The sequence below is a fragment of the Neopsephotus bourkii genome, unplaced genomic scaffold, assembly GCF_033783945.1.
Source record: "Neopsephotus bourkii isolate Nb327-2 ecotype Australia unplaced genomic scaffold, CSIRO-AGI_Nbou_v1 NB_1394, whole genome shotgun sequence".
Classification (NCBI taxonomy): domain Eukaryota; kingdom Metazoa; phylum Chordata; class Aves; order Psittaciformes; family Psittacidae; genus Neopsephotus; species Neopsephotus bourkii.
The window spans coordinates 4,436,070-4,459,329 of NW_026901872.1; the positions used below are offsets into that span (position 1 = coordinate 4,436,070).

The following is a 23,260-nucleotide window of genomic DNA, read 5'->3' on the forward strand; positions in this document are numbered from 1 at the left end:
GGTGATAAGGTCTCCCTGAAGCTTTCTTTACTCAAGGTTGAACAAACCCTGTTCTCTCAGATTTTCTACATAAGGCAGGCTTTCCAGTCCTTGCATCATCTTTGCAGCCCTTCTCTGGATACTCTTCAGCCTGTCCACATCTTTTCTGTAAGGTGGGGACCAAAACTGAACACAGTACTTCAGGTGTGGCCTTACAAGTGCTGAGTAGAATGGGATAATGGTTTCTTTATCCCTCCTGGTGACAGCCTTGTTGATGTGAAACAGAAACCTGTTGGATTTTTTTTTGCTGCAGCTGTATGCTGCTCACTCGTGCTGAGCTTATTGTCCGCCAGGACCCCCAGATCCTTTTCCACAGAGCTGCTCCCCAGCCGGGTAGATCCCAGCCTGTGCTGCACTCTAAGATTGTGTGTACCCATGTGCAAGACCTTACTCTTGTGCTTGTTGCGTATTCTATTTCTTGTTAGCCCAATCTTCCAGCCTATCCAGGTCTTCCTGCAGGATGGCTTTCCAAAGTGTCCACTTCCCCATCTCAGTTAGTATCATCATGATTATGATTATTCACACTGAACTCTGCAGCAGTGTGGTGGTTTTTTTTTTCATTTTTAAAAATTATGTGAAGTGTTTAAGTGCTTGAATTCTATCTGGAAATCTCAGAGTTGTTAACTATGATACTAATTTTCAGAGATCATTTATCTACAAGTAATAGACTACTGACATTTGAATTGCATCAGGGTAGCCTCCAGCAATTATGCATATTTCTCCTGTGTAGTCTTTGTCAAATATACCAGCCCACAGGGAAAGCCACTGTACTCTTGATATCACAAATAACTTTTAATCATTGTCTGTGGGCAGCTGAACCAAGTCCCACCTTTGAAAATAAAGATAACATCCTTCAAAAAAAACTATATGCGAAAGCTTATATTTATGTTAATACTATTGCATCACAAGTTTAAATTTTTTTTAGCACTGTTCTGCAGTTCTAATTCTCTGCTGAAGTAAAAGGTATGGCTGTTCTTTAGACTCAGCAGACTACCCGAGCATAACAGCCATTTAGACACAGCAGACACCCACATATTAACACTTACCTGTAGGTTTCATAATCTCAAATTGAATTCTACCTGTGGATATCTGATAATCATAAAGAAAGGTAAATACCTTAGGGCTGTATCCACGGAAATAGTTGCAAAAAAAGCATATTTACCTGAGCGTCTCTCATGGGGGAGTATAGGTTCTCTTGGGTGCTTTAGTCAGAGTGTTAGTATGTCTGTCAGGTAGTACCAAAATGCTCTACAGCTTCAGTGACATATTTAGTGGTAGTACAGTACTTCATTATTCATCAACATCCATGCCAGTGAAACTTAATGGCAAATGCACACTTAAATAGATGTGAATAAGACAATAAAAGCTTTCAAATGAATAATTGTTTCACAGAGACAGCTTTTGCATCTTAAATTGCTCAGTGGTTGGATTTTAAAATAGCCTGTGCTTTTCTTAGTTAATCTCCAGGCACTGATGAAAAGGCAGCAGACTGCCAAAGGATTCATTTACGAAAATGGGAAAGAACAATCAGAACTATTTCCTCCTGGGAACCATTATAAGGGAAGAAAACAATTTTTTTACCTGCAGATAATTAAACACATTTTTTTTTTTTGTTACACCGCAGTTCAGCCATTTTGAATTTAATATAGTTTCAGAAGTTTTCCTTGACTTCCCTACAGAGCTCAATACTCATAATATATGAAGTACCTGGTGGAGGGGTATCATTTTCTTACTTTCTGAGTAGGCATGTTAATGTTAGTGTAAGAAAGATTTTTCTTCTATATAACCAAGATCCTTGAAACCAAGGTTTAAAAAAACCCACCATGTTTAAAAGATAATGCAATGTCCTTTCCTGCAATGCAGTGCATATTTTATCCGTACTGTATTATAAGTGTAAAATTAATTCTGGACACGAGTGTCCCATTCATAGCTTTCTATGTGGCATAGGCTGAATTCTAGATCAAACACTGAGTACAGTTATCCATATGGATTTTACTTTAGCATACAAAGCTAAATTGCATACAAAGGAGTGTTTCTTTATTTTTTCTCAATTTATTATTTTTTTTCTTTTTCTTTTTAAGAAGGGCGAATTTGGAGCCTGTGAATGTGTTCAGCATTAAGGAATTACACAAGATAAGCAGGAGTTGTCGGACTAATTCCCACTGCTTTGATGCATGATAAAAACAGAGAAACAATAAATGGATTGCATATTTCTTGTTTGTCTGGATTACCCATTATAAATTAGCATTTACACTTCCTCTTCACAGATGATGAGCAGTTAGGATGCAACCCTGCTTGCATGATCTGTAGACACAAATACGTATGTCACTTACGGGACTCTTGGCAGTATATGCTGTAATCAAAGAATGAAAATATCCAGTACCAGAAAGAATATATCTTCCTTTCTAGTCCTGTGGTCAAAGGACGAAGTAGTATGTGAATGTGTGAATAATATTAAAACCATCTATGCTTGCTGATCATATGAAATTCATATGATTTTTGAGAGGTTATGTTTTTTTATTTTTCCTGTTGCTGATGTCGGATAAAACCCTAGATGCTTCTTGATTTTGTTTCTACAATTCTGAGTTCTTGTTTCATTAATGTTTTTGTTTGTGTGGACTTTCTTAGGCTATATTCAGTTGGAGGTCGGGATGGAAGTTCGTGTTTGAGTTCAATGGAATATTATGACCCTCACACAAATAAATGGAATATGTGTGCTCCTATGTGTAAGAGAAGAGGAGGTGTAGGAGTAGCAACATGCGATGGCTTTCTTTATGCTGTTGGAGGCCATGATGCTCCTGCTTCTAACCATTGTTCCCGACTGCTGGACTATGTAGAAAGGTACTTAATTATACATGTATTTTTTTAAATACAAAATAATGTCCAGTAACATCACTCTCTTAGCTAAGTGATGGTTAAATGAAACAGATGTTTTTACCCAAGAAATGCCAAATTATTATATATTTGAAAGATTCCACAGACGTTTGTAGAAGACAATTTCTTCAAAGGTTATTTATTTTTGCATTTTTTCACAGTAACATTAGATATTATAATGGACACAAAAATCCACTCTTCTCACACCTCATTTAAGAAATTTTATTTTTAAAGCATGATGCAGAGCCATAAACTAAACTGCTGAGGTAGCAAAATCAGCATTGGATTAATTTTATAACAAAAATTTTGTCCAGTTTTATTTTGTAACTCTAAAACCAGCTGAGCAAGGAAGTAATATAGAACTGCTTAAGTGACTTATATTTAAGGTACATGACATTGTTTCCTTTAGCAATGCTACCACTTCCTGATGTGCTGATATAAGCCTTAATACACTGTATCTACAGTATCCCGAATTTTGCAGGTGGATATTCTGCAAATTCAAGAATACCTGTTAAGGCAGTAGGGCACAGTCAGAGTGTTTATAGCATTCCGTTTGAAGGTACTCCTCAAATGTTTAATTAAGGTTTGACTCTTTTCTATTTCTGTATGATTTAAAATAGAAAAAGGAAAATAGATTCTCCAAATATACACAGGTTGGAAAATTTGAAGTAGATATGTTTGAGTAGTTGGTTTATCTTTATGTACAAGTAAAAACGGGTGCTAAGAGAGACTTGTATATTTCTTTTCTGAACGGTTTAATCTTTAAATGTCTGGCTTGGCATTTACCATTTACACAGTATGCAATCCAAAATTCGTATATGATTTTGCTCAGTCTTAAACTCATTTCCATCTCTTCTTTATGCACACAAAGACCACATACTGACAAGTACTTTACTTCTCATCTCCAACAGATCTAAAACTCAGCAGAAAAATCCTAAGGTGCCTGTACTTCAGGGCCTATTCTCATGGGCTTCTATTTACAAGGAACAATGACCAAAATTTTCAATGAAATAAATTTATATTAAAACTACTAGGTACAATATTAATAAGTATGAAATCTTTCCAACTACTTTTGATTATTGGTACTTGTAAGGGAGCTTTTCTTTCCTCTTTTTTTTTTTTTTTTTTTTTGGTCTATAAGCAGAAAAGCCTTCTGGTGTTGAAAACAAACCACAAACTATCACATTTGTGTTTCTCAGGGAGGACTGTTACTACGAAATATACCACTCATTCTTAAGCTATTTCATGCACTGATATCTGAATGTCATTATATATTCTTCCTTGTTTAGGTATTCTTGCATTGACAGCAAAAAATGTAGATAATATACTTCACGGACAGTTAGCTTCCAGACTAAAATCTGGGACTAACAAATCAGAACTTGTAAAGCTAGTATCTTGCATAGAGTGGATGTGAATTAATTAGCGGACTCCACTCTAAAACATTAAAAAAACTCTTATGTCCTTCCCAGTGATTGATAAATTTGTAAGGTGGCTGGGATGTGATTTAGTTTGTCCATTTTTACATTCAAAATTAATGCGTCATCTTCAAAAAATAAAATAATCTGAATAATTTACATAACCAAACACTAGCAAGTGATAATGAGGTATATCACAGTAAACTATTTTACATATCTCTGAAAGTTTTACTTTATGTGAATATCTAGGGCATATTTTTTTTTTTTACTAAGTTGCTTTTCTTATTCAGAAATGAGATTCTGCTACAGTCATTTTGTCATTCTAATACAACCTGATAAGATGTACTTTATTCAAATATTATTTTGCTCCTTGAAGATTGTCAAACCAGGCATAATGTTTTAAAACTTATTTTTGAGATTATGTAAATCTAAGGAGACCAGATATGTGGGTTTTAAATGTTACTGCTAGAATCTTGTTCCGCAGTAATTAGCACTCCTAATTTAATGTCTTCTAAGACTGATGCAATTGTAAAGGATTTCCTATAGATTCAAGCACTCTAAAATAAAATGTTTGTCTGCTCCTCACAAGCTGGGAAACTACAATGTTGTATAGATTTTTTAAGGGTAAAATAACTAGTCCCTTTTTAAGAATTATAAAATTTTGGAGATATTTTGGAAGATTTTATAAAACAGTTTTCTTTTCCAGATGTTGCTCAAAACAACTATTAAAACCTTAAGCAAGTTCTTCCCCTTCTCATCTTGATTTCAGACTGATTCTTTCCACTTTCAAGAACTTCTGTCATAACCCTTCTGACCTTAGGGCATACCTAGCTATCATAGAGATGAAATATACAGTTGTTTTTAGCAGAAGAAAAGATATAAGAAATCTCAGACTTTTGCCTTGCAATTACAAAAAAACACAAGTTCTTGTGCAGTTCAATTTTGCTGACAGAATTGAGCTATAAGAATTCTGTTTAGCCTTGCATACCTCTTTGTGAGAAAAATATGAAGCCCAAATATGTCAACTGTATTTAGTTTCCCTGCTTTAGCACATCTTCACCACAGTCTTTCTGGAGTAGTGTATTAAAGAGTCTATCAAAAGCCTAGAGTTTTCCTTTTTTTTTTTTTTTTTTGTAAAGCATATGTATGTGTCCTGGATTCAGCTGTAACAGTTATTTCTTTCCTTCTTTGTAGCTGGTGCAGTGCTGTGCTTTGACTTTAGTCTGAGAACAATGCTGACAATATTCCAGTGTTTTAGTTGTTGCTAAGTAGTGCTTACTGCAACCAAGGACTTTTCGTGCTCTGCCAGTGAGGAGGAGCACAAGAAGCTGGGAGGAAACAGAGACAGGGCACCTGACCCAAACTAGCCAAAGGGGTATTCCATAGCACAGCACATCATGCCCAGTATATAAGCTGGGGAGAATTACCCGGAAGACCCAGTCTGCTGCTCTGGTCTGGCTGGGTATCAGTTGGCAGGTGATGAGCAATTGTATTGTGCATCACTTGTGTTTATTTTTCGCTTTTTTCCCCCTCTATTTTTAGTTTTGTATTTTCTCCCTTATTATTATTGGTGGTAGTAGTAGTTTTGTATTATACCTTAGTTACTGGACTTCTCTTATCTCAACCCATGGGATTTACATTCCTTCAGTTCTCCTCCCCATCCCGCTGAAAGCCAGGGAGAACAAAAGGAGGAATGAGTGAGTGGCTGCATGGTTCTGAGATACCATCTGGGCTTAAACCACAACAGTATATACAACTTTCTGTAGTATTATCAACTTCTAGTTAGTAAAGTTTAGACTACAAGAAAATATGTTGACAGAACTTGGCTCTTTCAAAAAAAATGAACTTATATCTAATGCTGTCTCTTAAAGGTGCAGGCGAAAGTGGTCTGATGCGTATTTTTGTATAGGGTACTAAATGATTTTTCTTTTCCAGAGAAAAAGGACTATATTCAGGTCAAAGTCAGCATGAACTGACACTTATCTGGACATTCTTTCTCTTTCCTCAGGTATGATCCAAAAACTGATACATGGACAATGGTGGCTCCACTGAGTATGCCTCGAGATGCTGTTGGTGTCTGTCTCCTTGGTGACAAATTATATGCAGTAGGCGGCTACGATGGTCAAACATACCTGAACACTATGGAAGCCTATGACCCTCAAACTAATGAATGGACACAGGTAATCATAAAGTCTTTTTATTTTTTTTTTCATCTGTAACATATTTTGACGTACACAAAAACATTTCTGAAAAAGAAGTATGGTATCTGAGGTTGCTATTGCTGTAAAACTAGTTTTAGCATTTTACCAACTATTATGTCAGGAGATTCCTCTGAAGACAGAAAAGGGATACTTAGGTTCTAAGAAATTGGTCAAAGACAGAATAAGCAGTCGTTATAAATATTCTTTTTTCACCTGTTAGACAAAATTCCTTTTCTGATCAAGTTCTATAGCAAATTATTCTTTTCCAAATTTCTTCATGCAGAAGAAGCATAAAAAGTAGCAAAATGGGTTTAGACTTTTCATTGGTACTGAGCATGTCCTGAATATCCTTCACAGGAAAATATTTGTATTATGTAGAGACCCAAGTTTCCATTTCATTCTTCAGTTCCATTTTCTTCTGTATGATAAAACATTTTCATAGAATCATAGAATGGTTAGGGTTGGAAAGGAAGGTAAAATTATCTGGTTCCAACCTCCCTGCCATGGGCAGGGACACCTCTCACTAGAGCAGGTTGCTCCAGGCCCTGTCCAACCTGGCCTTGAGCACTGTCATTTTTAAAATGTTTTGAAGTTTTGAAATGTTGAATTGCACGCATTGCCCTAATTTTTAACTACATAAGAATTAACAGGTACAGTATTAAATTGGTTGTAGGACATAATTATTTTATTACGTCACAGTAGTGCTAGGATCAATAGCAAAACCAAAAAGAAACAAAGCATTGTTTCCACACTTTGTGTTACTAGTTCTAAGACTTTCGGAAGAAGTAATTTGCTCCACCAGTGTAGATATCTACATCTGAATTAGTCACCCTGAGTTCCCTTTGAAGTTGGTGAAAAGTACATACTTTGAAAACATGATATTATCCGCATATAGGCATTTTAAATATGCTAGATGTATTATACTCAAAATGCTTATTTGTTTTTTATGATTCTAAAGGCTTGTTTCTGTTGTCAAGCTTAAATGTTGACATACATGGTCTAAAAATAATGCAGAAGCCTATCTTTTTAATCTAATATTAAAAATTATAAGAGCATTTTTCTGACTTTCTGTAGCAGATAAGAAATAAATTTCAAAAGATTCTTTTGCTAAATCCACCAGTCCACATAAAAAACCCCAAAACAACCAATGAATAACCACATTTGGACAGACAGTTAGGAAACATATATCATTAATTATAGTGTATTATCTTTACTATTATTATTACATACCATATAAGCTGACTCTGCTGTGTTACTTTAATCAAGACCCAGTCCCCTAAAGGTATTCATCCTTGTGTTGTCTTGAATAGTGTCTAAATCTGCCAAACTTATTCCAGCACTTGAACCTGTTTAAGAATACTGGAACCATATGATTTTGATATTGGTAGTCTTGACCTTGTCTCAGGGGCTACAGTCCCCGATTATAGAAAGCCCTTGCATATCAACAGTTCACAAAACTAATGATAACTCTAAAATCACTTATTTTTTCTGTCCTCACATTTTTCAAGTGAAAGGTTTCAGATGTAACTTTAAAACTACACTACTAGGATATTGTGGGTTGTATGTTTGATTCTTTTTCAGTGGTTTATAGCCCTATTAGTTTTGACCATTAAAGAATAATGTTGACACAGCACTTTGTCAATCCCTTGCATGGCTTGTTCCTGTTCGGTTAATTTTTGTCTTTTTTCCTGCAGATGGCATCCCTAAATATTGGAAGAGCTGGTGCATGTGTTGTAGTCATCAAATAACCATGACTTTGATCAACACTGCTTAGGGCTTTACAGACTGTGAAATGATTATTTTTCTATCAGACAACAAGAATTATTGCTTCATGATAACAAGGATTCACACAGTGGATACTCTGTTGATCACAAACTTGAAAAAGTTTGGAAGTGAGAAAGATTAAGTATTTACGCATAAAATCATGAAAACTGTTCATAGTCAGTGAACAAGAAAAAAAAATCCCAGGCTGTTGTAGGCATAAATATGTGGGCACGGGATAGTAAGTTCAGGTACTGTTCTCATGAATGTGTCCTGGAGAACTGGATAACCAAGGGACAGCTCTGCGCAAGGAGCATGAGGGAATATGAGAACAGTTTTCATGGCTGCAAGGGTTTTAACTGCAGAAACATTAAAGTACATTTAATCACTTTTAAGCTGTGCATTTTAAAGAGGAAAGTAGATAGTAACTTAAGAAATCTGTTTAGGTATTGTCTTCAGATGGGTTATGGTGTTCTCATTTAAACAAGTGGTTTGGTTATCACTGAAGTGAGGAGGTAGAAAAGTCTAGATATTCAAGTTTCATAGTGACTGAACTGCTACTCTATTGTAAGAAGAAAAACAAAACTAAAAGTAAATCTCCAAGATTACTTCTTCTTATAACTTTGAATTGTATGTTCTTGCCAGTATTAACATATCTCATGAGTCTATTAAAGGGAAGCCTGTGTGTTTAGTCTCATCAAACACAAAACAACCCTTTGGCTGCGCTGGAGCTTTGCTGCAAATATGGGAGTCAAAAGAGAAGTTTCCCAATTCTTTCTTTATCTTGTATTCAATTTAAGCATGTGGTCTCTGATCTCATTGCTTAATACATCGTCTGCATGTTGGAAGCTCATGAAATGCTGAAAAATAGATACTGTTCCTTCACTGCTTCTTGTAACAGATGAACCATAGCCAGAACAGTCTATATACAGCCTCTTCTAACATTTCAAAAGGGATAAAAATACCATGTCTTATTTCTTTCTGACACTTGTATGTACACAATTTCGCCTGATTAGAGCTGCCAATTTATGACTTTTCAAATAAAGATAAGCTGCTGAGACCAAAAAAATTTTAGAATTATAATTGCAATTAGACATTAGCATTCAATTCTCATACACAGACACCTAATGAATTTAGAAGTAAAATTTTTAATTCTATTCCCAGAACTTCCTTTTGATTACAGTATATCCATAAACACTAATGGTATGATTACCTATGTACTGGCCTTCAAAAAAGGATTATGTCTGTTAGTTGCAATTCATGGCAGATTTGTTTTCTATGCCTTCATCATTTTCAGCCTCAACTTACCCTCAATTTTATTTTCTAATCTTAATTTACATTTGCACATTTCCTTTTGCCTTTTTTAATTTGTTTCTACTAATAGAGTAGCATAAACCTCAGTTTTAAAAAAGAAAGATTAAGCTTGTGATCCTCTTTTGTTTATGGACTTATAGATTACCCTGCCATTTTGGACATCTCCTTTTAGTTCCTTTTTACATTTACGGTTTTTATTATTGGCAGTGAGGAATGCTAGAAATATAATCATTATTAGCAAAGATCGTAATATAAAAATGTCATTTAGAAGTCATTATTTAATAGAGATCTTTGTTATTGATATTTTGTGGTCCAATTTTACTGATATTTCTTTGAAATTGAAGCCACTGAAATCAAAGCCACAAATAAGGCAATAAAATGATCTGAATGTAAGTATATTGTTTCTTTGGCTTTAATGATAATTGTTCAATACATATTTGTATATGTGTTCTTGCAATAGAAATACTAATATTGTTTAAAAGCAACAGTAAATTTTAAAACATCGTTTTGCATATAGAACAGGCTTTTAATCATATGAAACTTGTTACATTATTAAAGTAATTTAAGGATGCCTGCCTCATAATGCTACTCTGTCAAGCTACTGTTAATTTATTTAAGGAAACCGTTTTGGCATAGACAAAGGATGATTTCCTTGAGTATCATTTTCTTCTAAAGAAAACTGCCATAAATTGACCAATATTTGAAAAGTACTTATGTTAAAATATATCTAGAAAGCTCTACCTATTATTCAGATTGGTTTATGTGTTTAGAAAGCCCCAATTAATTCCCTCGAATATATATTTCAATTACTTAAACACTTCTGAATTACTTCAGGAAAAATAACTCACAGAAGAATTTGAAGTGACACAGGTTTTAATGGCTCAGACGCTGATATTCATTAGTAAATACGAGAAACACTGTGCATTGTGATCACGAACAAAATGTATTTTTTTCCACAGCGGAATTGACATTCTAGAAATGTTTCTTAATTACTGTGCTCTAAATGAACTGGACATAACAAAATGTTCCTATGTTATCTATGACTTTGCATTAGCTGTTTCATGAAGAATAAATAGAAAAGGCATTTCTGCAAAGGCTCGAAAGAAAAATCTCTTGTAACTATTATCAAATAGCAGTAATAAATTACAAGAACAATTCTTTCATTTTGTGAGAAGCTCTTTTCCTGTATGAAATTCACAATCTGGAACAGGACACAGTGCACTTTTTTTTTCATTAGCATCACCTATACATACACCTGTGTTTACTTTTATATGCTCACAATCCAGCTGTACATAGGCTCTTTGTACATTACTGCTTTCTCACTTTTCTCCCCTCCCCATATCCAGTTTTTCAGTTTCTGTTTATATTGCAGAGGCTTTTTACCATTAGGCACATTTTGCCATGTGTCAGGCACATCAGAATCATTTCTGATGAGAGCAGCAGGTATAATGGTACACCATACTGGTAACCATCTTCTTACCACTCTATATACAAAGTGGATACGCATCACATAAAAAAACAAAGGTTTATTTTTCTTTGCCATAATAAAGTTTTTTGTTATGTCATCAGTCTTTTAAAGATCTATACATTGAAAAAAGAAATGTAAACTTTCTAAAAATGTAATCATTTTTAATAGAGAGCTTCCAACTATTCACAGATTACTCCAACCTTAAAAAATTGTGTTTAGTCATGCATGATTTTTGATGATCCCAGTACTGGCATTCAGAACTCTTGTAGATGTTAGTGTCTGTGAATGTGTCTCATTATCTCCAGATTTTTGCTAATCCAAAGGACATCTCCTGTTGAGTTAAAACAATACCAAATGTAGTATTTACAACTTACATTGAAACTTCCATGTAGCTTGCACAAATTAGAAAATCAGGACCCCAGACTGCTCACAGAGCATGCTTCCAAATTTCATAGAAGTTTGACTCAAAGTTATAAAAAGTATCAGAGTAGCAAATATTTGTGCAAAGGATAAAACAGTAGAATAATCTCATTTCAAAAATATAAAAAGAATATTAGGGAAAAAGATTTCTGTTACTTGCAATCCGCAGGAGTACTATATTTTATTCCCACCACAAGCAATTTGATTTTAGGAAATAACTATGCAACCAATCTACTGGCTCATAAACTGAAATACTATTTGAAAGCAGCATTTCTTACATTACTTCATGTAAAATAAGGACTTGACTTTAAAAGAAGAAAAATTATTATTTATCCCAAAGTAATGCTTAAAATCTCAATATTGAAAAGCAGTAGCAGAGACATACCTTAGAAGTCAGTAACTAGTTACGTACTTTAAATTCCGAGAATATCAAGTTATTGGACATTTTTGTGTCTCTTGTATCAAAATATATGTACATACACTAGGTAATACAGGCTTGCTACCAACTCAAAAGAGAATCTCAATATGTAAAAGTAATTTCAGAAATATTTCTGCTTAAAAATAGATTATCCATGCAATCTATCTGTTCTGACTTAAATGAGAATGTATAAAATATTTGGCAGGATAATTATTCTTCAGCCTTACTCTAAATCCAGTATAAAGCTGCTCAAATTGGAATGACCTTACACTTCATTGTAAATTTCCTCATTATAGTCACTATAGTCCCTATAGCACATGGGGATTAGGTGCACTCAGGGGCAGAGAGACTGCTCAAAATATTTAAATCAGCAAAGCTTTGATTTCCCTGTGCAGAACTGCAACTGTTGGAAATTAAACTATACAAAAAAAAAAAATACTACCAAAGGTAAGAAATGCAGTGGCAGGGAATAATACAGCCTATATTCACTGGCTATCCACAGCTTCCTGAAGGGATCAATGGAGCTGCCAAACCCATCACCCTCTAAAGGTTGTGTATAAAGACTGGCATCCTTAGTGAACTATTTCTAATGTAGAGACTATGCCCACAAATACTCACTGGAAGGGCTGCATATGAAGGCGTCCAGGAAAAAAATACTGTTCCAAATGTGAGGTATTTAGGTAAATGAGCTTTCACTTTAGTTGCCCACACGTAAGCATCTAATATCTGAGATTTAAGACGTCCACGTTGAGCAGGCAGGTATGACATAGATAAGGTTTTGGAGTAGCAACAGAAGTTCAGATGGGTGGTTCTAATGTTTCCAGATGACTTAAGGTGCCTATATGTAGGCAAAGGGAATCCATGATCCCTTATATCCCATATATATGCACCCAGTGCCTTTAGACGTTTGAAGGCAGCATCTTGTATCCCACCTGGGTTATAAGAAAGGCCAAATTTAAAAATATTCAATGTTAGGTCTCTTAACCATGAAAATATTAATTTTAGGCATGAGAGCACAGTCAATTAATACTCACTGATACTGACATACGATGTTTAAATATGCTAAATGCTAACTCACAGAGAGGTTTTTTTACCATGAAAATTAGCTTTTTTGCATCACTTCAGTGAGAAATTTGTTCTGTAAGCAAGTCATGAGTAAGTCACCCTTATTCAGCAGGGTTATTAAAATATTACCTACAGTAGTTTCTGTTGCCTAATGTAGAGTTCCTGGTTCTGCCTTTGTATTTAATGCTGAAATGTTTCCATGTGCAATTCTGTAAAGATTTGTATGGCATATTTCAGTCACATCGTGGAAAATTCCCACATGTAAGCATAGTATGGAAATGGTGTATCAGGGGTTGTTGATTTTTTTTTGTTTGTTTGGTTTGTTTTTTTCCTACACCTGCATATTTTCCATGATATCACTAAATTAAAAATATAATTTGTCCCATATGAAAGGAAAAAAAGAAAGACCTGCAATAGCACACTGAATGAATAATTATCGAATTCTTAATATCATGAACATGCAGTGTTCTTGAATATATAGATTGTTCTTGAATGTAGATATCTACTGTGTAAATATCCACATCAGAGTTATACACCCTAGGCTTTTTTCTTAGAGCTAGAATAGTGAAATCAGTATTTTTAGGACATGAATCATGTCATTCTAAAGATGGAATAAATCACACTTTAAAAGTGTGTTTCTCTCCATTGACTGCAAAATGTGCTAGTGCCGAAATGACTAGCTCAGATCCATACATTCACACTGCGGACACATACATTCCTTAAGATAAATATTAAAGCTGGGTGAGATGAATCTCTAAAATCTGATAAAAGTCTAGAAGGAACCAGCCACACAAATATTTAATTCAAATAACTATGACAGGAATTCCATTTAGAGCATTACTGTAAGATTCAACTACACGCTGAACAAAACCAATTTCCTTGTTCTGAAATCAAACACTGCTCATGATCTACAGAAAATGGTAATTTTGAGCTTCCAAATGATATTAAAGAAGTAAAAGATATCCTTTAAGTAGCCTAAAAGGAGAAAATTTTATCTGCAGGTCCTGGTTACCTAATGTTCAGATATCTAGCTAGATTTCAGGGACAAGGGACAAATGTCATACGATAAGTTGCAAAACATGTATATATATTTAAACTTTAGAGGCCTTTAGAACATAAAATAGTATTATTTAGACACTAAATATGTTAGATTGATGTAATGAATGGGTAAGATTTATGCCAGGCCCTTGTGCAGGAAGAGAAAAACTGGGCAAAACCAGACAGCTTTCACTGGACGTTTGATTTCATCCAAATACAGGTATGCAAAATAGTCACGCATTTGAAATGCATGGTTTCAAGGTGCCAATATGACTAATCGAGATTTAGGCATGTAAATTAGCAAAAATCCCAATAATGAAGTGTAGAAAAATACAAAAGGGTATGAGCTGTCTAAAACTGCGAATCTGCTTGACTTTCTGTTTTGCTGACAGACAGGGTATGCCACAAAGTGACCACACACTAACTGAATACTATGCAGAGTTTATTAAACAAGCATGCTAAAAAGCTAATAAGTGCACTAAAAGTAAGCACACTAAATGTGAATCAGGTAAATATCTCTCTCTATATATAGCAAATAAGTACAGTAAAGCAAATCAGAGATATAGGTATATGAGTAAAGTACCAAAGAAAGTTAACAATGCATTAGGTCATTACTGTGTAGAGAGAAGTGAGATTAAGAAGAAATACATTTCCAGTTACCATTGTATCACAGTTCAGGCCCACACTTCCAGCTGGGAAGCCCTGTTGCGGACAGTTCCAGGAGACTCAAGTAACAGGGAAAATTCCTATGTGGGACATCCATCCATAGGTGAGGCTTCTCCCATGGCCACAAGAGAGTCCAGCTTTTATACCCTTATTAAAACAGCTGGCTTTATGCCAGATCTCTAATAGCTTACTCATGGGACTGTGAAGTTTCTCATGATCTCACCGTTGTTAACTCTGAGAGCATAGCCCAGGAGCCCCCAGTTCGGCCAAGTATGAGGGTCATAGAACAGCTGCACACCTATGTTTTCCTGTCTCTTTCAGACAGTCACGGTGAACACAAATATAGTCTGCCTAATGCACTGTGGCAAACAACATCCTTTTTTATGGTTCTCAGTCATGAGAGGGATTCAACTCCCAGCTAGGTTCCCAATTACGCTTTCTCATAGATTTATCCAAATTATAATTTACTTTGGAAATAGTTTATACCATACTACGTATTCTTTACCAGCTCTGTATATATAGACTTAATTTAAGAAATATACATTTTCAGCTTAAAGGAAATCTTTGAAATAATGCATCCATTGTGCAGCTATTGTAGGTAAAAAGCTCTTATGTGAGTTCACGATCTTTGTGCAGTTCTGAACAATCAATGGATTCATTGTTAATTGAATTGTAAATTGTGAATACTTAGCACTTCCTAAAATCACAAACCATTTTGATCAGATCAAAATGAGGCATTATTTTTTTAATTCATTTTTTTTCACAGTTATGGCTGTTTTTTATTTGTTTATGTAGCAATACTTATGTGTGTAGAACCTTGCAGAAAAATACATGGAAGAATTCTGCTGAAATCATATTAAAGAACACATAATCTTTCTATGTCAGAAAGCTAGGATATTTTTGATTAGTGACTTACAGTCATTAATAAAAATTATGACAAAAATGAAACCAAGGTTTTCATTGAACTCCAATTCTTTTACTTCAGTCTTCTTCCCTCCTAAAAAAAATAAAATAAAAAAAATCCAACCAAAACCTCCTCCAGACAATAAGCAGATAAGATCTATGTCCTTAATTCCAACATATGTTTGCAAACTTACATTGTCATAAATAATAATTAATCACAAAATTAAAATTAGAAGAAAAGCTGTAACTAAAATATCACAGAAGTAACAGTTATGCTCAGAACAGAGAACTTCATTAGCTATGGTGAAAAAAATTAACAACAGAAAATTAGTAATAACTTTTCTAGAATGATCAAATCAACATACACTGTCAACAGATTTATGCTAGTGGATGACTTGTTCTATAACGAAAAAGCTTCTGCCCTCAGCTTGTATACCGAAACAGCTTCTATGCTATTATGGCTGCTGCAACAGACTGAAATCTCAGGGCTGAGTCTTCCCTGCTAGTGGGACATAGTTGAAGTAAACATGGTGTGTTTAGCAGTATGTAATGAATATGAACTTTCCAGTGCTGTCATGTGAGAGTGCAACTGTTTGCAGATTTATTATATGATTTTTGCATCAAACTGGTCCAGTCATAAGTTTTGAAATTTTAGTTGAAAACAAAACTGGTATTTATAAAGTATCTTGGGATGCTGCGGTATATATGACATGATAAGTGACCACAGATCAAGATAAGTGTACAATGGTTTGGAATGTAAGAAAATAAATGCATTAAGAAAATGTACAGATAAGATTGTAAATACATTCAATTAAGCTGTCCTAAATTTTGCAATATTTGCAGAGCAGTTTACTGAATGTTATGCTTATACGGTGATTCCATTAGATCTTGGACATGTGTGTATAGAATTCAAGTGAAGACATAGAGTACAATGTTAAACTTGTAACCTGGCTTTGTTTGACACAACTTATTTTTAAGGAATTTCAATCCTGAAAATGTCACCATGAAAAATTAAATATGCCTGGTTTTATGTGTTGTAGAGACAATTCTTTAAGTAAATACAATAACACAATTAATGTTTTAGCTTGTGCATTTTAAACTTTGCTATAACTAGTTTTCCTTATGCAAATTCAAAGGGCAAGACCTTAAGATCCTAATAAATATTAATATTTAAGTCATTTACCCTTTTCTCAAGTCAGACTAGCAAGACTATGGAATGACACATAATATCATCATTAATTCAGACTCAATTTTTTTCATCTTTCATTAGAAACATAATAAAAGAGCTCCTCTCTCCTAAAAATGAAAAAATAAAAAATCTACATTCACAGCTATGTGGTTCAGGATTTAATTACAGTAAGAGATGTGAACTGCAAGTGAGTCTGGATGTTGCTTAATAAGATGATAAATAAGTATTATTTTCAGTAGCAAAAAATAAATCTGCTTAGGCAAAACTGTGTTGGCTTGGATCAAACATATTTGGAATGGTTTAGCATCTGAAATGTTCACCTGGGATAAAAAAGCAAATCTGTATTGTAGGATCTAGGAGTACCTCATATTTCTTGGGTACACCTGTACAGTCTAGTTTTATTCTGACTTCATCCTACATTGAGATCCAGCTGAGCTCTCTATTGTGTGGGTGGACAGTTCATACAGATAGACAGTTCAGACTGACCTAGATTTGAAACTCTTTGTTTCCTCAGTTTTCATGTATAAACTGGGAGAATCACATATTCCTTGTTCTTAAAATCCTCCCAAGAATCCTGGATCATACCCTATACTTAACATAAATAGGATTTCTGAGAAGATATGCTAAAATATATTGATGAAGATATGTGAGGGATGCAGGACAGGCAGGTTAAAAGTTCTGCTAAAGTAAAATTTTAATAGAGAGTCTTGAAGCATAAAGAACGCATATACTGGAATTTGCATTAAGTGATTTCAAGCTCCTTGGGCAGCCAAATACTTTAGACATGACTGCATCAGTAAGCATGAATTTTGAATAATCATTGTTAGACTTTCTAAGGTGGACAGTTTAAATGCAGAAACTTTGCTGAAAACATACTTCTCTGACACTTATCTTAACATATTTTGGATGAAACCTGAAGTTTCAAAAATCTTTTCTTATAAGAGATATTAGAATTTTTTTATGCAAGAAATTCTGTTTGTGTCAGCTGAGTTTAACTTTTGATACAATGAATTTTTGCCATAGAAACCACTTTTCTCATGGTCTCAGCTTTTATTTTAAGTAATATACAGTTAAACAATGGGTAATTGTTTGTAATTCAAATTAATGCTGAAGAGAGAGGGGACTGAAAAAGTGGCCATAAATTACATTGTATGTCCTGTTAATTCATGCAATTTTAAATCTGCCAATAAACTATATGGTCAAACCTGTCTGGCATGCTAACATAACTTTCCAAAAGTAATATGCTGGGTTTTGAGCCTTGATCACTCTTGCAGGTGATAACTATGACCATTTACCAAGCATCTTAGAATAAACAATCACTCTGTAAAACTCACATTGTTATAGTAAGAGGGGTTTATTTATTAAATTGAAATGTTAGACTATGTAATACTTCATGGTTTAATATTCAGGTTTGAATCGTTCCATGGAAATGTAACACCTGGAAAGAAAGTACATTTATACTCTCTTAACTACTTGCTATTTTACGCATCTTTTCCCCTTTTTTCTGTATCTGTTTCATCCTGCTCTCACTTCCAGTTTTCTGTCGTATTCATATGATCATTTTCTTCCTGCCAATAAGTTATACTTCTTTCTATTTTAATTTTTTTTCCAATTTTCTTCCTACTGTTGCATTCTACCTATCCTGCATGAACGCAAATTTTCTGTTTCCTTTTCATGGTGGGTTGAAAGGTGTCCTTTATGTCACGTTTAGCAGAAGCTCATAATTTTCTTCTTCCTGTCAGTATGTTTCCTTCAACTTCGTCTTGTGTACACAGACTACTTCAAGAAGTCCTGCTTATGTTGTATCCAACATGGCTATATTACAGCTGTCATTTAAAAGCCTTTCTGTTTGTCCTATTATAAGCATTAAAAAATGGTATTTATCTTGATAAGGATTAATTATTATTAGTCTTGACACCCCAAATATGAAAATAATTGCTCAATATACTAACATAAAGGTTGTTTTTAAGCTTATGCTCTCCAGAGGTCAAGAACCCATACTACACAACATATTGTATAAGTTCCCTGTCTGAAAGATTTTATATATGTGTCCTGGGTTTAGCAGTAGCAGTCAATTTTTCTCCTTCTTAGTAGCTGGTGCAGCACTGTTTTGACTTACAGCCCGGGAACAGAGCTGATAACACTGAAGTTTACTCTGACCAAGGACTTTGTGAGTCTCATGTTCTGCCAGGGAGGAGGGGAGGCTGGGAGGAAGCAGAGACAGGACACTTGACCCAAACTAGCCAAAGAGGTATTCCATAACAAAGAGAAATAATTATTTACAGGATCATACTAGGCAGGGAAAAATACATACAGAATAGTTAAATATAAACTGCATACAGAAACTAAAATGAGATGTTTAAGTAGAGGAAGGCTAAAGACATGGAACTACATTCCAAAAAGAATGCTCAGAAGCCAACTGAAAAATTGATTCATAAACTCCAGAGTTCATAGTCCTGTCTCAGATCTCCTTAGTCCTGATACCACTTAGCTATTTCTCACTACATTTTGGCCAGGCTCCTGGTTGTCCTGAAAAGATTCTAATCACCTTGCAACTTTGAAAAGTAACGGGTGATGATGAGAGGTACCTAAAGTTGGTGTCATTCTTAGCAAATTGTAAAATTAAATCAAGATTCTTAAATTAATATAATTGAATCTTTTCTAATAATTTCCACAAAGTTCCCTGTTGTCTTCTTTTCTTCCCACAGCAACATATTAGTGCTGCTTGAAATAAACAGACAGAAAACACACTGGTATTTTGAATCACAATTTCCTGTGGCCCAAGCACTGAAAAAATTGTTCCTTTGTGAATTCATGATGTTGTATTCTTTCTGTAACCTCATATTTAATTTTTATATTTGCTATACTCCTCAACCTTGCAGTTGCCACACAAACTATTATTAGGGAATTTCACAGAACATATTCTCTACATTGCTGCAAATGTATCATTAGGCAGCAAAGAATGAAAGTTTCATTGGGCTGGAGAAAGAGATCATGAGCACAAGTATGAGAAGGAATATGACTTTTTAATCTATTAATGTAGGCATTTGTCATACAGTGTTTCTCAGCTATGGCTCTGCATCAGATGTTTTATAAATTGCATTTTGTAGTTTATGATCCTTTAACATTAAAATGATATTAGGTAAAATAGCCATCGATGAAATGAAGTCCTGAATCTTTCGATTTTCAGCATTTTCTCGCAGCTGATTTAGGTAGTTCTCACTTGCATGCTGATTGCTTTTTTACACTGCATTTGTAGCTTAGATTCCTAATCCTGAACAGTTGCAGGTGCATGAGCTTATGTTTGCACATACCTGGACAGGTATGTTCTTTCTGTACCTTATCTACAAATTATTTAAAGCAAATTGATGAACCTAAACCCAAATACTTAATTTTCAGGAGATTTATTCGTAGAAGTTCTAAGACATCCTAACACAATCCCACAGACCTCTACTTGGTCAGATTAAGTTAATGTACACCCAATGCATATTACATAAGTCTATTCTTAGCAAATGACATAAAAAAATTAAGCATGACCCTAGGTGAGTCAAAGGGCTAAATGGCTGTAGAGGGTTTTTTTTATTTTTGCTGTGTTGCATGCAATCTAACTATCTGTATTCCTCACTCATGCAGGTGTTATTGGTGTTGGTTTTAAAGCATACACAGTTCTAATTCAGACCATTAAATAACAGAAAATTGGTGTGGGTTTCTTCTGATTATTTTGTGTGTGCATGTGTGTGGTTTTTTTTTGTTGTTTGTCAAGGACCTTTATCAAACAGTAAGGCATGAATGAGAGTGTGTTTGACCACAGTCAAATAGGTGCTCCAGATCTTGACATATGCCTTCAGCTGATGTCTGGAACCATTGTACCAAAATAACTTTGTGGGATAAGTTACAAAAGCAGTCAAAGTTCAGGATGCCTGAAATTGCTTTTGAAGGGTTTGAGGATTCCCATACTTGTATAGCATTGACAAAACAGTTATTGCTATAGTATGTCAAATTGCTCAGTATGAAGATAGGAAGGTGTCTAGACCTTTATTAAGTACCACAGACCTATCTCAAACATTTCACAGCAAACTTCAGCTACTAGAGATGCAACATCTGTATTATTGGCAAATAAAGTAACAACAAAATTTCCTTTACAGTGACTCCAGGGTGTAAGGAAGAATGAAGTAGAAGGTTTCCTGTTATTTCAGGAGAAAAGTATAGCTTTTATGTGTTGGAAATTTGTTGGAATCATGCCACTACAGTCTTTTAGTGATTTTGAATGTTTCAAAAACGAAAAATAAAAGCTACCTGTAAGAATATAGAAATTCTTGCACCAGTTCTAATGAAAAATCCATTGACTTTCAAAATTTACCTTTCACTGGTGGCCACCAGCAGCAGCTTCAGAAAAAAAAGTTTATAGGGTAGTATTCTCACCTACTCCTTCCTAACTTCTACTACTGCCTGACAACTTCAGTTTGGAACCCAAATTCTTGTGTTGTCATGAAGAAAGAATTCCTGTGTTTTAACGAACAATCTTTCCTTTTTTTCTCAATCTTTTTTCATTTCACAGTGCTCATTATTTTACTATTTTACATTATTTCAATTCACTATCTTTCATCCCTGGTATCTTTTTCTTAGGTAAAGAGAGATATTTTCTTTGCATTGTACAGTAGCTATTCTGTAACTTCAATTATCTTTGTCAGATTTTTACTACTTTTTCTAAGGTTGTTTCACTATGTTATGCTAGATGTCATAATTCATCAACTGTATTCAGTATTTAAAATTTAAGTATATCCTGGAGGTTCACACTGGCATCAGAATATTTACTATTTTCTTGTTTATTTTAGTAGCTGTAACTTATTGACCTCTTGCATATCACATTATCACAATATTGCTACAAGAACTCTTCCCTAACAATAGCTAATTCAGAAAAATCTTTTGGTTTTGTATAATTAAGGCTATTTTCTTTACAGTCATTATATGTATTGATCATTATATGTATTGATCCATTCTTGGGTGGCACAGTTTAGTGTGAAGTGTCCCTGCTCATGGCAGGGGGGTTGGGCTTGATGATCTTAAAGTCCTTTCCAACCCTGACTATTCCATGATTCTATGATTAATTTTAGCTGTCATTTTATCAATTTAGTAGAGCTCTCAATAGTTAGGATTTGGTTTTACTGCCCAGAATAATATTTTTATTTGTTTCAAGCATAATTATCATTCACCCTCTGTTTATCCCTGTCAGGATCTTGGGTTTATCTCATGATGGCTTAGTTTCTTTAGTAAGTTTTATGAGATAACCTTAAAAAGTTTTAGAAGTCTAGGTACACTTTATTAAATAAAGCTCTCAAAGTTTTATAACAGATTTGTCTGCTGTGATATCTTTAAAAAAAAAAGGCCATGTTGAATTTTTTCCTCATATTTTTATCTAAGAATTTTATCCTTTAGCACAATTTTTAACAATCAGTTATGTAAAATTCAGTCCTAATGATGTGCAGTTACTCATATGCCTCCAAATCTCATTAACTGATGGTTTATTTTCCACGTATCATTCACCAAGGTCAATTAGAGCCACTTAATATTTGAACAATTTTATTTTGTATCTGGTTTCCTTTAGCACTCTTTCATAAATACCACTTGCTTCTGGAAATCTGAGTATTTTATCCTATTGCTTAGCACGTGGACTATTCTGATAGTACTTATCTTTAACGACAGATCCTTCCCAGTCAAGAAATAATCAAATGTGTCAAATTTTCAGAACTCATCACAGCACACAGAAAACACTAAAATAGTTCTGTTTTCCACAAGTTTGATGTTTCTCTTTTCATATTCTTGTATGATTTCTTTTACACCACGATTGCCTGTGCACCCAGTAAATTCTTTTTAACCCTTTTGTTTTCTTCCTGATTCTGACATGTTTGAATTTGTTTCTAATAATAGTTCAATAGTTTACAGCAAGGGCTTTCTCAAAAATTCTTTTGGACACTTTCATTAAGGCTTTAAATTAATTGCCTCTTCTGTTTTCTTTGTTCCATCCTATTATGTACCAGCTGATGAGTTATTTTATTCTACACGTACACTTTATTCTTTACTTTCAGTAGTTTAGATTTTTTTATGGTGGCAAACATTTCCATTAAGATGCCAGTGTAGTGTCTCTCACAATATGTTTCACTTGCCAATATTTTATCCTTTTGGTTGCTCCATTGCATTTCCTTTCATTGAGCTTTACTAAATTTTTATATATTTATTTTTTTTCTTAGCATGGGATTTTTCTTTCCTTTCAAGTACATTCAGTTTGAGTTCAAAGTGGTCATAGTTACATAGTTGTTTCTCACTAGTAATATGCCATTAGGTCACTGAAAAGTCATTTATGAAAGTAATTTTTTTTCATTCTGCCACAAAGGGATGATGAATGCCAAGGCTAGTGCATACTCCTTCATATGACCTATGAGATGATTATGAAATGTCAACAGAAATTAGATAAAAGGTGATTTGTATTTT

The 23,260-nt window shown here is 34.3% G+C and overlaps 1 protein-coding gene and 1 long non-coding RNA gene across 3 annotated transcripts in view; both read left to right on the forward strand.

Moving 5' to 3' along the window:
- Window positions 1-9,002, forward strand: part of KLHL1 (kelch like family member 1) — a 195,855-nt gene extending 186,853 nt beyond the window's left edge. Inside the window, exons 9-11 of the mRNA XM_061367773.1 lie at window positions 2,668-2,880; window positions 6,337-6,508; window positions 8,224-9,002. Of these exons, the coding sequence (XP_061223757.1) occupies window positions 2,668-2,880; window positions 6,337-6,508; window positions 8,224-8,277 (439 nt within the window). The 3' untranslated portion in view covers window positions 8,278-9,002. The remainder of the gene's footprint in view (window positions 1-2,667; window positions 2,881-6,336; window positions 6,509-8,223) is intronic.
- The window catches only part of LOC133220028 (uncharacterized), a 901,957-nt gene that overhangs the window by 386,391 nt on the left and 492,306 nt on the right, over window positions 1-23,260 (forward strand). The gene's annotated exons all lie outside the window — the stretch shown is intronic.